The sequence below is a fragment of the Pogoniulus pusillus genome, chromosome 13, assembly GCF_015220805.1.
Source record: "Pogoniulus pusillus isolate bPogPus1 chromosome 13, bPogPus1.pri, whole genome shotgun sequence".
In the NCBI taxonomy this organism is placed as follows: domain Eukaryota; kingdom Metazoa; phylum Chordata; class Aves; order Piciformes; family Lybiidae; genus Pogoniulus; species Pogoniulus pusillus.
This window is the reverse complement of record NC_087276.1, coordinates 8557494-8573942: the sequence shown is the minus strand read 5'-3', so window position 1 is coordinate 8573942 and position 16449 is coordinate 8557494. Positions and strand designations below refer to the sequence as shown.

Sequence of the window (16449 nt, the reverse complement as noted above, 5' to 3'; positions counted from 1 at the left end):
TTTATAAACTTTTTGACCCAGAAGTGTCATCTGGACCTTCCACTTCATTGCACCACCAAAAGTCACTTAGACAAATGCATAAGGACTTCTAGGGAGCATTTTTAAACGTTAGCTACCTGTTTCTGCTCTACACAATGTGCTGACCATCTCTGGAGCCCCTTTGGTGAAGACCTCTTGTTCCCCACCAATCTCCTGAGCAATGACAGACATTCTTTGCAAGGCTGAAGAAAATGGAAACTGCTGTAAAATGGTGATGCCTTCCACTGGAGCCTAGGAGAAAAGCAAGTGGGTTAGGTACTGCAGCAAGGGTTTTAAACTCAGGTCAAAGGATTTTAGATAGGTCCTTTGAGCTGTGGTAAGAAGCTAACCACATACAATGGGCTGATTTGTCACAATGGGACAGGGAGGACTGGTAGAAAAAGAGGGGGTGAAATGTGCACAGAAACATTTATCTTAAGCAGTAGGGAAAGTTCACTGACAGTTTTAGCAGGCTATTAGATGCAGTTTGCTGAAAGGAGCTCACTACTCCTGTTTCTTTAACAAGACTGCCAGGTCTTGCACAGGGAAGATCAATGTCTGAAAGCACCCCCTTAGTGTATATCACCAGTAACTGTCTGACATGGGCTATCAGGCTCTACTGCATTCTCAAGTGCTTTTAGAGATCATTAGAGACCACTCAGATGAGTTTGGACTGAGCCTTGAGCCTCCAAGACAGGCCAACTCCTGAGCTGTGCAATCTGTCACCAGCATCCCTCTGCTTCTGGTGTGAGTGGTAAGGCTCCCCCAAGCGTCTCTCTTTAATTAGAGGGAGTAAATTAATCTCTCTGCAGGCAGTATAAGAAAGATAAAGTCTGAAAGGGCTGTCTTGGACTAGGACAGCTAAGCATTTGTTTCCTGCACTGACAGTGCAGCTCCACCATGAATGTGAGTCTCACAAATAGCTTACACTGCTGGCTTTTGGCCCAGGTCTAACAACAGTGGCGCCTGTGACTCCTCGACCTTCCATCTGGTGTTCAGGGGAATCATCTATCACCTGTGTATTGAAAACCAAAAATTGTTCAGATCACAGCTGAAAGGAACCTCAAAGAAATCATTTAGAGTTTTCCTGCCCTCAGAACAAGGCATCTGATTCATTTCAGAGGGGAGGGTCTATCTGATCTCACGCTAAAAAGCTCCAGTAATGGAAAACCTGCTGCCTCCCTTGGCAATCAAATCCACAGCTTCACTAAGATACTGGTGTGTTCTCACACAGCAAACAGATTATGCCCTCTCACTGACAATAAATTCTTTGTTCATTACAACCCACCTAAATTCACAGCAATCTTTGGATATAAGCTAGACTCAATGGGAAAATACTAAATAAGGATTTGTCTGAAGGTAGAAAGCACCATCCCCTGCTCTCAAAGCAGTCCAAAATCAGCTGGCTTGTAATCATCACAACAGGACTGCGAGGAACAAAAGTGTTAAAGAGCACATAGTGTTCCACAATTACCTAACAGGATCGTTCATGTCTAATTTGTCACTTAAGTAGGTGTCTGCCTAAGGCTGAGATGGCAAAGTGATTCCCTCCCCCCAAGCCCGGGGTAAAACACCCTCTAACTCCTGTCATTTATTCTTTGATATCTTTGATTAGGATAATTTATTCCCTGAAATTTGTCTGATTGAGCTATTTTGCAGGCACAAACCAAACAGATGTTAAGTACAGATGTTGTTACCCACAAAACCAAGTAATGATAGAACGGGCTGGGCTGGAAGGGACCTCTAGAAGTCATCTAGTCCAGCCCTCCTGTAGTCAGCAGGGACATCCCCACTGGACTAGGTCTGACCTGGTTAGACCAGGTCTAATCCTGCCCTGAATCTCTTGTCTTATGTCAGCAGTGTCTCGTGACTATACCTTCCACCAGGCAATTATGTATGGGTCGTTTTCTTCTTTTCCATCTCAATTTTGCAGCCTTTTAGCTTTCATAAATGTTCATTCCTTCCCCTCTACAACTGATCAGAGAGTAAACAGCAGCACTGCTGGTAGGTAAAGAGGCAAAGACCAAAAGTAGAGTGCTTACACAGGGGCATGGGGATTGCAAATCTGAATTGGTAGAAATAACCTCACATCCACAGAGTTCTACCAAACACCAACAATTTGTGTAGCTCAAAGCTACACAAGGCAGAAGCCTTCTACAAGTCCTGTAAAAACAGCCTTAATCTGCGTACAAATCACATTTGGGACTTGCTGTTACTTGGCAATAGTCACAGTCAGCATTGATAACCAGTGGAGTTTACATAATCTCCACCACTTCACATCAAACAAACGAAGGACTCAGAGTACCCCAAGTTGAAAGTTCTGGGTAGAAACAAGGACCATTCCTCCAAAAAAAACCCCAGCTATGTCAAATCTCTTCTAGGTTTAAGCTCTTTTAGTTGTATGTGGGAAGTGGCTATTTGCTTGGGAGGGCTTGGGACAAAACCACCCACCACTGTTTGCATAAATCCAAACCCCAGCTTTACCCAGTTAGTGGCTTCAAACATTTTCACATCCAGTGGGTCTCCTTGGATCCTGCCCTCATAAGCAATCAGCGAATGGCAAACTGCCATTGCTCTGAACGCTGATCCCCAAGGGAGGCTCTGGTCCCCAGGGAAGATGTGAATGTCCTGGAAGCTAAGGAGAAAGAGAATGCAAAAATTACCATCACATAACACCAAACAGCATCTGGCTGCTAGGGCACTGCTGAAGTCCTATCCCATGGGCAGACCACAAGCAGGTTTCTGGGGACTCATCCTCCCCATGCAGTTACAGTATCACAGTATCACAGTATCACCAAGGTTGGAAGAGACCTCACAGATCATCAAGTCCAACCCTTTACCACAGAGCTCAGGGCTAGACCATGGCACCAAGGGCCACGTCCAACCTTGCCTTGAACAGCCCCAGGGACGGCGACTCCACCACCTCCCCGGGCAGCCCATTCCAGTGTCCAATGACTCTCTCAGTGAAGAACTTTCTCCTCACCTCCAGCCTAAATCTCCCCTGGCACAGCCTGAGGCTGTGTCCTCTTGTTCTGGTGCTGGCCACCTGAGAGAAGAGAGCAACCTCCTCCTGGCCACAACCACCCTTCAGGTAGTTGTAGACAGCAATAAGGTCTCCCCTGAGCCTCCTCTTCTCCAGGCTAACCAATCCCAGCTCCCTAAGCCTCTCCTCGTAGGGCTGTGCTCAAGGCCTCTCCCCAGCCTCGTTGCCCTTCTCTGGACACGATCAAGCATCTCAATGTCCCTCCTAAACTGGGGGGCCCAGAACTGAACACAGCACTCAAGGTGTGGTCTAACCAGTGCAGAGTACAGGGGCAGAATGACCTCCCTGCTCCTGCTGACCACACCATTCCAGTTGTTGCAGGCTGGGGTACATATGCTCAGAGCAGGTGTATTCTGCATAGTTAAGGAGTCCATGGGGATGGACAGAGGAACAGATTATTACAAAACATCTCCCCTGAGGTTTGTCAAAGGAGTCTTCAGCTGTGAGACTGATAGAAGCTTGAGTACCTTTGTGCATGCATGCTTCTGGAAATGTGAATGGCTAAAAACATGGGCACTGAAGGGACTGAGTGGCAGTCTTGTGGATGACAGTGGCATCCTGTCATAAAGGGTTTGGTCACCTGCAGCTTTGGGATCCAGCCTAGCATGCCTGCTGCAGACTGCTCTGCCTGGCCATGCTGTGCCAAATGCTGACAGCAGTGGCTGCATTTTTTCGTGTGTGGCTGGGCTCCTGGGTGGAGGCTTTGTTCAGAGGCTATAGAAATAGTACTGGAAGTCTAAACAAGAGGCACTTCAAACTGCTGTTTGACATTAATTGTCTTCCAGATTTGTTCATATAGGAGGAGAGTCCAGTCCCTACCCCACCAAATTTAAATGCCATTGGTGTGTCAAGGAGGCTTACCAGTTCCTTTCAGAGGGCAGCAAGCCCCAAAGATCCAGGCCATCTTCTGTTAAGGTGCCAGTCTAAGTTAAAATGCACATTTAGATTAACTTCCCACTTGAGAGTTCCAAGAGGAATAAAAAACAAGACTTATTTTAAGAAGTTACTGTGCACAGAGTGCCAGCTAAGAGCAGAGCAAAATCATTACCAGTCAGTTCTTAGATTGCAATTCACAGCAGTGTCTGCTCAGACAACACAAACATAGAATCATAGGATAGAGTCAAAGGATGGTTTAGGTTGGAAAGGACCTCAAAGATCATCCAGTTCCAACCCCCTGCCATAGGCAGGGACACCTCCCTCTAAGTACATAAGTATGCAAGACTGGTCAGAATGTTTCTAGGATCCAATGGAAATGCATGACTAAACCTCACACTCTCCCTCCCCTAGCATGGCTCCCATTATTAGTAAAAGAGTAGCCACTATATGAGAGTTACTTTGTCAAAACAGATGAGGTTCAGCTGTCCACACACGTTGATCCTCTGTGGGCTGATGCAGAAGATGCCCTTTTTCTTTAGCCTCCTTTGGGTATAAATGATTCCTGTTGTCAAGGCAGCTGGCAGAGCTGGGGGGACAGCAATAGTGATAACATCCAAAGCCTTCTTCACTACTTCCCCTGCCGCCTCCTAGCACCAAACCAAAGGCAGTTATTAGCATGTGGGTAGCAGAAATACTGCTTGTATTGTCTGAGTGTAGCCTTTCTCATGTCCCTCCAGTAAATTGCAAGTGCTTCAGGCTGTGCTGTTTTCTGCCCACGGTCCATTGTGTATTCATTTCTCTAACACCAAATCCCTTTGATTTAGCCAAAAGCTTTAAGACTGTAGTCTGCTAAGAGCAGTCTCCAGGCCCTTCTTCACACTCCATGCCAGCAAAGCTGTCAGGCAGAGCTCCCAGTCTCTTCTAAAGCACATGAGTTCAAACAAGCCAGCTAGGTTACTGTGCCCTTAGTCAAACCCAGTTTCCCATGACACAGCACACAAGAATCTGCCATTTCTGTGGGCATTCATCCAGCTGCCTACAGGCACAGTTCTGGGCTCCATGTTACGGTGACAGGTGAGACGTATGGGGATGGTGCTGAAAAGGAGGGCAGAAGGCATGAGTTAATTATTTCTTCTGCCTTTATGTTCTGGGAATTGTGAAAGGAAACTCTGTTTATGCTTAGGAAGAGACATGGAAGTTAAAGTTCTGCTTCTAAAAGCAGTTTCTAACTTGGGAGCTTAGAGATTGGTGTAAAACTGGCTGCCAGCATGCTGAACGTCAGCATTCTTGTTCTTGGCAGTTAACTTCACTGCTAAAGGACTGAATGCATTTCAAATTGGGAGCCCAGAAGTGAGATGCTGCAAACTAGAGCAAACTTGAGTTCAGAAGGATAGACAAACCATCACAGAGTTCTGCTATTACTGCTTTTGAGCTGGGGTCTTTCACCATGAATCATAGAATGGTCTGGGTTGGAAGGCACCTCCAAAGGTCATCCAGTCCAACCCACCCTGCAGTCAGCAGGGGCATCTTCAACTAGATTAGGTTGCACTATTGAGCCTCACTTTGAACATCTCCAGAGATGGGGCCTCTCTGGGCAACCTGTTCCAATCTTCCACCACCCTCATAGTAAAGAACTTATTCCTGATGTCCAATCTAAATCTGCTCTTCTCTAATTTGAAACTGTTGCTTCTGATGTGCTAAATTCTCATCACGTTCTCCTCTCTGTTCACTGATGTTGTTTCAGACCCCTGAAGACAACAGTTTGGTAATACTTTGGGTCTGTTTTACGTTAGAATGAGGCACGTAGCTCCTCCAGATAAGCACTCTCGCAGGAGAGAAAATGTTTGGTAGATCCTGTGACTGAGTTTTGCACCAGTCTGAAAAGACAGTTTGAGCTGCTGTGATAACATCAGCATGTACTTTACATATTACAAGAGGGAATATTTAAATAAATAAAGGAAATAAAGAAGGCTGCAAAGCAGACACTAGGATGTATTCTTAAGCACACTGCCTTTGATATCCTAAGGGAATTAATCTTCCGCACCAGCTGATTGCAGATTAGACTAAAGGAGATAAATGACTCAAAAGCTGAATTGCAGAATCAGCTTTGCAACTAAGGAACTGAACTTTATAGTGGCAGATAACTATCAAGGCATCCTTGAAGCTTTTTTGAAGGAGTTCTGAAGCAATTATGCTTTAGAAGGTTCAGAGCTGTGGTTTACAGTGCACAACTATCTCTTACGTTAACTGCAATGCGTGAGAATGAGTGAACTGATTTTAAAACAGCTTCAGGAAAACCCTCCAAAGATTGAGGGACTGAAATGGCAAGGCCCTAGGTGCCTTAATCACCCTCACTAAGCTCCCCTCCATCCTGCTGATAAGAGGTGCAGTGCTTGCAGAGGATTTTCCAAGACCTTAGGAAAAATGACTTGCTGGGAAACAGCAGGTTTCAGCACCTTGGAACTGAATTTATGACAGGTTGTGTACTTCAGCACCTTGGAACTGAATGTATGACAGGCTGTGTACTGTCACAGATTCAATTACAGTATAAAGTGGCCTCTTATGCTAAGGCACAATCACAGAATCACAGGATCATTCAGGTTGGAGAAGACCCCTGGGATCATCACGCCCAAGCATCGAACCTGCTCTACAAAGTTCCTCCCTAAACCACATCTCCAACTACCACAGCCAAATGACCTTTAAGCACATCCAGGGTTGGTGACTCCACCACCTCCCTGGGCAGACTGTCCCAATGTCTGACCACTCTGTCCATGACAAAATTCTTTCCTAATGCTGAGTCTAACCCTACCCTGTTGCAATTTAAGGCTGTTCCCTCTTGTTCTGTCACTAATTACCTGTGAGAAGAGACCAGCACCAATCTCTCCACAGTATCCTTTCAGGTAATTATAAAGAGCAGTGAGGTCCCCCCTCAGCCTCCTCTTCTTCAAGCCAAACAACCCCAGCTCCTTCAGTAGCTCTTCATAAGATTTATTCTTCAGGCCCTTCACCAGCTTCATTTCCCTCCTCTGCACTGGTTCCAGCACCTCAACATCCCTCTTGTATTGAGGTTCCACTCAGAGAGAGAGTGACAGGGACCATATTTCTATATATGAAGTCACTCAAGTAACAAGTCTCTTGAAACTGGGTTTGACCATTTCTCCTGCATTCAGTAACTCACCCCATTAAGTGCAAAGACACAGACTGCATAGATCATCCCAATGGCTGCAAAAGCTATGAGACACATCAGGAACCACAGGGCATCTCTGTACAGCTTGAAGTCCATGGGCTTAGGGTAGAGAATGGACCTCACCAGATCTCCTTTGGCTGTATTGAAGCCTAGAAAGGAAAAACTACAAATGCTTCAAAGGGCAAATATTTCAAAAAGCTCTCTGAAACAAACAAACAAACAAACAGGGAGGTCAACATTTCTGTAATTGAAGAAAGAAGTTTCATAGCTGTGATGGTTTGGGTGTTACCTGCCCCCACACACTTTGGAAATCACCCAGACTAGACTCAGCCAGCTCTGGAAATTGAATGATGCTTATATTTACAGCTTAGCACAACATACAAGCAGATATTTACAGCATATACTGTTACAGACAGAAATATACAAGGTAAAAGGTAATGCAGAAACACAACAGCCCTCCCAAAACCTGAGTCCCCAGGAGGGGCTCCCAATCATGCCTTCACCTTCCCCCTGCCCCTCTCAACCTTATCCCAGTCCCAAGGAAGAATAGAGGTTTGGCCAGGGGGTTAAGAAGCAAAGTGGATTAGTCAAAGAAACGGCAGAGTGAGGTTAGGGAGAGAGATGCAGCTCCAAGTTATCTGTGTTTTGCTTTTTCATAGAATCATAGAATCAACCAGGTTGGAAGAGACCTCCAAGCTCAGCCAGCCCAACCTAGCACCCACCCCTAGCCAGTCAACCAGACCATGGCACTAAGTGCCTCAGCCAGGCTTTTCTTGAACACCTCCAGGGATGGTGACTCCACCACCTCCCTGGGCAGCCCACTCCAATGGCAAATCACTCTTTCTGTGAAGAACTTTCTCCTAACATCCAGGAAATGACTGGGATGTTTTTATACATCTCAACAAGCCTATGAGCAAGGTAGACATCAGCCTTGTTTTCCTTTCACAGCCTGTATTCTAGTTCTTCTCACCAAAACATTCTAGCTAGGCTGAAACTAGCACAATATCTTGCTGGAGTTGGGCAGAACTGAATAGTCTGAGAAAATAAGGAGAAGTAATTTATCAATGTCTCAGAAGGAAAACAAAACTCTTCTTTGTAATCATATATTAGTGGGGTTTATGCCAAGCAAACAGAACCAATGCATAATAGCTTCACCCAAGTCAGGATATCACAGAATCACAGAAGGTTAGAGGCTGGAAAGGACCTCAAAAGCTCACCCAGTCCAACCCCCTGCCAGAGCAGGATCACCTATACCAGATCACACAGGAATGCATCCAGGCAGGTCTTGAATATCTCCAGAGAGGGAGACTCCACAATCAATTCTCCACCTGACTGTGGTGAATTTGGGATAATGCCACTTTAATGTGGCTGGGCACATTAAGTCAGACTGTTCCAGTAGGGTAAAGCATGAATGGAAAAGCAAATCAAAGCGTTGACTGACCAGTTCTCAGCACCACAGCCTTCACTAGTCCTCTGCCATTCGCTTTGGCCTTTATGACCTCTGTTCCACAGAAGAGGACATGTTTTTTGTAATCCTCTGCACAGTACTTTCTCCAGGGCAGGAAGTTATCAGCTTGGGGTAAGTGGGTCTTTGTTACTGGAATGCTTTCCCCTAGGGAAGATTAGCTCAGGTTAGGAAAATTGCAGTGTATCTTCAAATCAGCCTTCTGACTTTCAAATGAGTACAGTATCTAAACATCTACCTGGGAAGCTAAAGGTCTTTGGTCTTTACTACAGAAACCAGTCTGGAAAATGCTGCTTCTTTCTTGTGACACCTTTGGAGCAAATAAGGGCTTGAAGCCTCGCAAGCAAACAGACTCCACCAGAGCAAAGCTCTCCTTTCCCTCAGTACGACAGCTTTATGTACATCTGAGAAGCAAAACCGGTCCAGAGGCTCTGAATCCTGGCTGTAGATGTACCAGACTTGAAAACACACCTCAGGTGGTGTTGAATAACTTCACTTGGTGGCCACAAGTTGTTTATCTAGACCGAGATTCGTGTGCAGGTCACTACACTATTCCTTTAAGCAGATTAAATGTGATGTTTCCTATTCCCTTCTCCTAGTGCAAAGGAGAATCCTTAGCTGACAAACATCCTATTTATGTCAGAGCAGATGCCAAGGTGAATCAGAAGAAATAATTTCTGACAGGCAAAGCTTTCTAAATGAAGGGGGGTTCTGGGGTTTCTTATTTACATCACTTTTCAGAACAGTGACTTTCTGGTTGATTCAGGCTGAGATCAAATTTAAACACAGGAAGCAGAGCTATGAACATCTCCTGTAGCAAAAATCCTGCTTTGGAGTGAACTCTCCCTTCAGGTGTGTCCTTCACTGCTGTGACATAAACTAGACATCTGGAGGGCTAGAGAGACACTCCTATAGTTTGGAGATATTGTAGCAAGCAGAGACAATGCATTCAGAATGACCAAGAGAATCACAGAATCATAGAATCAACCAGGTTGGAAGAGACCTCCAAGATCATCCAGTCCAACCTAGCACCCAGCCCTATCCAGTCAACTAGACCATGGCACTAAGTGCCTCATCCAGGCTTTTCTTGAACACCTCCAGGGATGGTGACTCCACCACCTCCCTGGGCAGCCCATTCCAATGCCAATCACTCTCTCTTGAAGAACTGCCTGAGGAGACCGTGGGAACAGCTTTGATCTGCATCTGCTGTTTCTTCTCCTCATTATGCTGTCCACTCTTTCTAATCAGAAGATCCATTACTAAATTCTGCACCCCAAAAAAAGGAGAAAATAGGATGAACTGCTCATCCTGAAGTCCCTCTTGTCTGTTTAAATAAGATGAGGCTAACTACAATTTAGTCTTCATTATAGCAAACATGCAAAATCATCCACTTCTAGGCAAGATATGTACCATAACAAGGGTCATACATGACAGCATTGGATGTCCTGTGTCACTGGCTGAAGCCATAGGGCTGTGATGATGCTTTGGTGGTAAGCCTGGGAAGGAGAAGCTGTACCTGTCAGCATGCTTTCATTTACAGTGCACTGCCCACTGATCAGGATGGCATCACAAGGTAAAAGGGTTTTGCCCTCTTGCAAAATCATTGTATCGCCAGGAACAAGATGTTGTGATTCCAGCTCTTGGGAACCTGTAAGTGACATATAATGCAAACTCTGTACTTCATGGGTTTACCTGCTAAATAGATGCTTGCTTTTATGGTGGTTAATAAACAAAGGGCTTCAAATAGAACCTAAGAATATAACACTCAAGACTTGGAAAAGCCAGGGCATCAGTCTGAACTACAGAATTCCTTCTTACACCCCCCCGGGAGCCCAACCAATTCTTCCACTGCAGAGAACAGATCTACATTCCTTAGTCTGACTACATCTTTTTGAACTGTGCTTTAAAATACCACAGCAATGAACAGGCTTTGCATGGAGCAATTAGGTGGACTCACAGACCTTTGATAGCTATATGGTTGGCTGTGTCAGTACTGCTCTAAGGAAAAAAGCACACTGTCTTGATGCATTTTTTTGCTAAGGCTGTGCTTAAACAGTCACAAATATGATTGATGTGCCACAACATACTTCTAGGTCAAATTAGCCCAATCTGCAAAAGCTGAGAGCTGAGAGAAGAAGAGGAAACTGCTCTAGAAGGAATATGATACTGCACATTCTGGAGTGTGATATAAATGGCTACAGAAATGAAAGACACTGAAGAAAGAAGTGCACAAGAATCACCTTCCTTATTGGTGCAGACAGTGACCATGATGTTGTTGTGAGACTCAACCAGTCTGTGCAGTTTAACTGATTGCTATAAATTAAAAGAGAACACACAAAAGTGTTACATCTTACTCACAGGATGCAATTCATCTGCTGACAACTATTCCCTTCTGTTATTTGTGGCTACGAGAGCCCTTACAAAATGGGGTCTGGCTCTGTCAGGAATTACACCATCATACAGAGAAAGAAATTCCCCACCCTAATTAAGGAAAAGCTGTACACAAAAGGCAACAAAGCAAAGCTCTGGAATGGGGAAGGGAGGATGTGGGTAAAGAACCACAGGGAGATTATGCTGACTAGGAGACTAGGTCATTGCACCTGCGACTGTACAATGTCACTGGATTAAACCTCTGAGCAACTCTGACAGCACTGCACACACATGTGTTGTAACATCCTGGCCTTTCCCAGACACTGGAAATAAATCCTCCTTGTGGTAAAACGTGAGGTGTCTCACCTGTCTAAGATCATATACAGTCAAAAAAACCGAGAAGAGAGACATGACTATGATGGCAGTGGCATACTCCATGTAATCTTCAGCAAACCACAGGCACACGCTGAACAGCTGGAACACGTAAAATGGATTTAAAACCTGTTTGGAGAGAGAGCAGTACTCAAGACCTGGCCATGTTTAAATGGCTCCAGCGTACCCAGCCAGTCTGTTCTGTCAGGAATGAGATGGAATAACAGCTCTTGAGCTAAGTAAGCATTGTGTTTCCCAGCGCCCTTTCTAATTTTGTTAGCTGGACTACCTCCATCTGACAGAAAGGCCAAAAAGTCTGCACCAATGAGGTGTTATTTGGGAAGGGAATGGCTCAGTCCAAGCCTTGTTTTGCTTGCTTCTTTACAAGAAATGTAACAAAGGTGAGAGAAGAGCAGGTTGTGCCATGAGGATAGAGCTTGCACATCACAGGCACATCTCTACAAACACTCTTTTAAGACTACTTGTTGCCAGCTTCTGCCTGCAAACGACACTGATGCTTTATGTGTGTTGTGCCCAGAGTCATGAGCTGGCTGGATCTCTCTACAGCTGTAGGCATATATCAGCTACTGCTGTTCACTTAATCTCTGCTGATTAAGAGACAGCCTTTGCCTGGAAGGTTTGATTCCCAGTGCAGCTTGTAAACATTCACTGACCCTTGTAAGGCCAACAGAATGAGCTCCTGGCACATAGATACATACAAATACCAAACAGCCATACAGGCATGGGGATGGTGGGTAGGGAACAATGGAGACTAAATTAATTTATGGTGATTTCATGGAACAGCTTTAAAGAGGATTTGGAAGAGAAAAGTGCTTGATGAGTGAGTACTGGGAAGCAAATTCAGACACAGAATCCATAATATTCTCTCTGTACACTCTACCTCCCCCAGCAGCCTAAAATAAAAGCAACAGAAATGTTTAACCTCTTTGATGAGTAGCTTCCAAATTGGGATCACTGGAACATCAATAGTGTTTGGCCCACAAATAGCTCTCCTGTATGGGATAAAGATACATCACTTAGAGGTAAAACACTGGCAGTGTAGCTCAGTCAAAGTGCTGCAGCTTTCAATAGTCCTGAGAGCTTGCATCGATCCTTATTTAAGGGCTGTAAGGATCTTTCTCCAAGGAAAAAAAAAGGGCAAAACATGGAGTGCCCCTACAGTGCTTCTAGCAGAAAGGCTAACAGCAACAGTGAAATCTACTTAAACACATCAGATTTTTAACAGCCTTTTAAGCAGACTTCCCCATAAAGAAAAAATGCTATTGAAGCATCATAAACAAAGGAAATCTGTACCTAAACCAAAGAGATCTGAAGCCAAATTACTTTGCATACATTTAAAGGTGATTTGAATGTAAGATTCACCACGAGCTAAGGCCAGGAGCTATTCAATCAACTGAAGATCACTTCTTTATTCAGCAGTTAAGGAAGAGCTACTCTCTGAGTGGTCTAACGATATTGTAGTTTGGGAGAACAAATTCAGTGGCCAGAACAAATTGATTTAGAAGTTCAATACAATTACAACAGGGAGCCCCACTGAAGAAGCATCACTCAACTTAATCTGCATCATCTCATGGAGATTCCAAATAAGAAGAGCTTGGAGTTAATTACAGAACATAATTATTTCCTCCCTGAGAACAACAACAGTGATAAACAGTTTGAGATGTTTGAAAAGCTTTGATAAGGAGCATACAACATTCTCAAGCCCTGTTTGATTTTCCATGCATGGCCATTTCACTTAAAATGATGTGGATATTGATGGATACATGCAAAATTCAAGGGAATTCACATCTCTCTGCTATCCACACGTTGAATCTTTGTGCTTTAAAATGTGTACCTGACATTCTGCTCATTGCAGGTAAGACCCGACCCAAATTTGGCATGTATAGCTGAGCAAGTGTAGTGGTCTTCCAGGGCTCTAAAATGCAAAACAAGTGATTTCCTTAGGACATTATTCACAAAGGAGGACATTATGCTCTCCCTCAGAGGCTTCTGTAAGAAGTGCATTGGACTCACCCAACTTTCTGGAACTGTTTTGCATAGATATTCCAGACGTAGCGGATTTTTTGTACTTGGATGCTTTTCACCTGCAAGACAGGGATAATGATAGAGGTATCACAGAGCAGACAAAAATGCCTGCAGGTCTGCTCACAGCTCTTAGCTGGGCGTGCTCACTATGAGCCCTGTGAGGAGAGGCTGAGGGTGTGCAGCCTGAAGAAGAGGAGGCTCAGGGCAGAGCTCATTGCTGTCTACAACTGCCTGAAGGGAGGCTGTAGCCAGGTGGGGTTGCTCTCTTCTCCCAGGCAAGCAGCAACAGAACAAGGGGACACAGTGTGAAGTTGTGCCAGGGGAGGTCTAGGCTGGATGTTAGGAAGAAGTTGTTGGCAGAGAGAGTGATTGGCATTGGAATGGGCTGCCCAAGGCAGTGGTGGAGTTGCTGTTCCAGGAGGTGCTCAAGAAAAGCTTGACTGAGGCACTTAGTGCCATGGTCTGGTTGATTGGCTAGGGCTGGGTGCTAGGTTGGACTGTATCATCTTGGAGGTCTCTCCCCACCTGGTTGATTCTATGATTCTACGAAGGATTAAAGCATTTGCTGCTTAGAAATCTGTTCTTTTCTGTGTAGATGTTTTGACTGATATGGAATTGCTGCTGAAAGTGTCTATTATTTGAGACTACATTATGGGTTTTTTTCTTCTTTTTTTTTTTTTTTAATTTTACTAACATGATCCACTGAAGAATGTTACAAACCATTCCTCACTTTCATACTGTGCCAGGTGATTAAACTAGCTGGCACTAAACTTTCTTACGTACATTAATATATGCCCACACGGAACAGCAGTAATAGCAACAGCTCTGCTCAGTTCAAGTTAGGTTTGTAATCAAAATATCTACTATAAATGGCTACAGATAGAAAAATAAACCCTAACAAGTTAGAAATCTATTTCCTGGAAGGGAAATGTCTCTGTTACGGGTTTCTCAGTGCACTGATCTGCTATCTATAACCAAGAGCCAGATATTAGTTAAAGTATCATTGCACTCCTATTGCTCACACCAATTTAATGGGTAATGCTAAGCAGAATGTGTATCTGGTATTTATTCACAGAATCAGCCATGTTGGAAGAGACCTCCAAGATCATCCACTCCAACCTAGCACCCAGCCCTGTCCAATCAACCAGACCATGGCACTAAGAGCCCCATCCAGTCTTTTTTTGAACACCTCTAGGGATGGTGACTCCACCACCTCCCTGGGCAGCCCATTCCAATACCAATCACTCTCACTGTGAAAAACTTCCTCCTAATATCCAGCCTAGACCTCCCCCAGCATAACTTGAGACTGTGTCCCCTTGTTCTGTTGCTGGTTGCCTGGGAGAGGAGACCAATCCCCACTTGGCTACAACCTCCCTTCAGGTAGCTGTAGTCATCAATGAGGTCAGCCCTGAGCCTCCTTTTCTCTAGGCTAAACAACCTCAGCTCCCTCAGCCTCTCCTCACACGGTTTGTGCTCCACCACAGTTACCTTTACTCAACTCAAGAGGGACTTTGTGATCTGCTTGGATCCATTATCATCTACCTCCTCCCCAGTGCCTCACTGGGATCTCAAAGCCTACAGATCTGGCAGAGGCTAAGATGCATTTTTGCACCAATAGGCAACAGTGCAAGACTCAACTTTACCAAATGCACTTTAAAGCAAAAAAAAAAAAGCAAGAAAGCAAAATGTGCTTCAGACCCTCCTTGATGGAGTATTTCTGGACATACTGATGTGTCAGTGTCAACAGGGACAAGTGTAGAGTCTTGCACCCGGGAGAGAACAACCCCAGGTATCAGTATAGGTTGGAGTCTGATCTGTTGGAAGGCAGTGAAGGGGAGAAAGATTTGGGGGTCCTAGTGGATGGGAGGTTGAGCATGAGCCAGCAATGTGCACTCGTGGCCAGGAGGGGGAGTGCCGTTCTAGGGTGGATTAGAAGGGCTGTGGCTAGTAGGTCGAGAGAGGTTCTCCTGACCCTCTGCTCTGCCCTGGTGGGGCCACATCTGGAGTACTGTGTTCAGTTCTGGGCTCCCCATTCAAGAGGGACATAGAACTGCTTAAGAGTGTTCAGTGCAGAGCCACAAAGATGATAATGGAGTGGAACATCTCTCTTACAAGGAGTGCCTGAGGGAGCTGAGTCTGTGATGCTTGGAGAAGAGGAGACTGAGAGGTGACCTCATTAGTGTTCATAAAGATGTGCAGGGTGAGTGCCAGGAGGCTGGAGCCAGGCTCTGCTGGGTGATGCCCAACGACAGCACAAGGGGCAATGGTGGGAGCTGAGGCATAGGAAGTTTCATTTAAACATGAGGAGAAATCTTTTCCATGTGAGGGTGACAGAACCCTGGAACAGGCTGCCCAGGGGAGTTGTGGAGTCTCCCTCTCTGGAGATATTTAAATCCCTTCTGGATGTGTTCCTGTATGGTCTGGTATAGGTAATCCTGCTCTGGCAGGGGGATTGGACTTCATGAGCTTTGGAGGTTCCTTCCAGCCCCTGACATTCTTTGATTCTATGATTCTATCTCTGTGCTATTCCTCTTCAGCTGCATTCATTCCTATTTTCCATGGTACCATGGGAGCTGCTATGTTCAGGTCTAGGCTGGACATGAGGAACAAAAGTGTTGTCAAGCCCTGAAACAGGCTGCACAGGGAAGCATTAGAGTCAGATGGAGTTGCAGGGCTTGACAACCCACCCAGGGAAGACATTTTTCTACATGTCCAACCTGAAGCTGGGCATATCTGGCCTGGATAAGTTCTACTAGCATACATACTGCCATGGAGACTCCATTTCCAAACTCAAACCCCAGAGAACTCTCCAGTGTGGTCATTCCAATCACAAGATCCTTGTTGCAGACATTAAAAGCCTATTGTGATTCTGCCTTTAGTCAGTGCCCCTCCTTCACAGAGCCAAGAGATCTCCCAGTCCAGATGGAGAGCTAGGACTGTCTTAGGAACTTGGAGCCCTCAGCACAAGAAGGACAAGGAAGCTGTTGATGTGGGACCCAGAGGAGGCCCCACAACGTTCATAGAATCATTTTGGTTGGAAAAGACTTCTAAGATCATTGAGTCCAAACCATT

General features: G+C 45.1%; 1 protein-coding gene across 1 annotated transcript in view; it reads right to left on the bottom strand.

The window, feature by feature from the left end:
• The window catches only part of ATP13A4 (ATPase 13A4), a 63806-nt gene that overhangs the window by 28938 nt on the left and 18419 nt on the right, over nt 1–16449 (bottom strand). Inside the window, exons 4-16 of the mRNA XM_064152913.1 lie at nt 13366–13436; nt 13187–13267; nt 12275–12344; nt 11326–11460; nt 10830–10902; nt 10106–10237; nt 8566–8736; nt 7116–7273; nt 4396–4584; nt 3923–3984; nt 2503–2653; nt 947–1033; nt 117–270 (exon numbers count right to left, since the gene is read on the bottom strand). Of these exons, the coding sequence (XP_064008983.1) occupies nt 117–270; nt 947–1033; nt 2503–2653; nt 3923–3984; nt 4396–4584; nt 7116–7273; nt 8566–8736; nt 10106–10237; nt 10830–10902; nt 11326–11460; nt 12275–12344; nt 13187–13267; nt 13366–13436 (1534 nt within the window). The remainder of the gene's footprint in view (nt 1–116; nt 271–946; nt 1034–2502; nt 2654–3922; nt 3985–4395; nt 4585–7115; nt 7274–8565; nt 8737–10105; nt 10238–10829; nt 10903–11325; nt 11461–12274; nt 12345–13186; nt 13268–13365; nt 13437–16449) is intronic.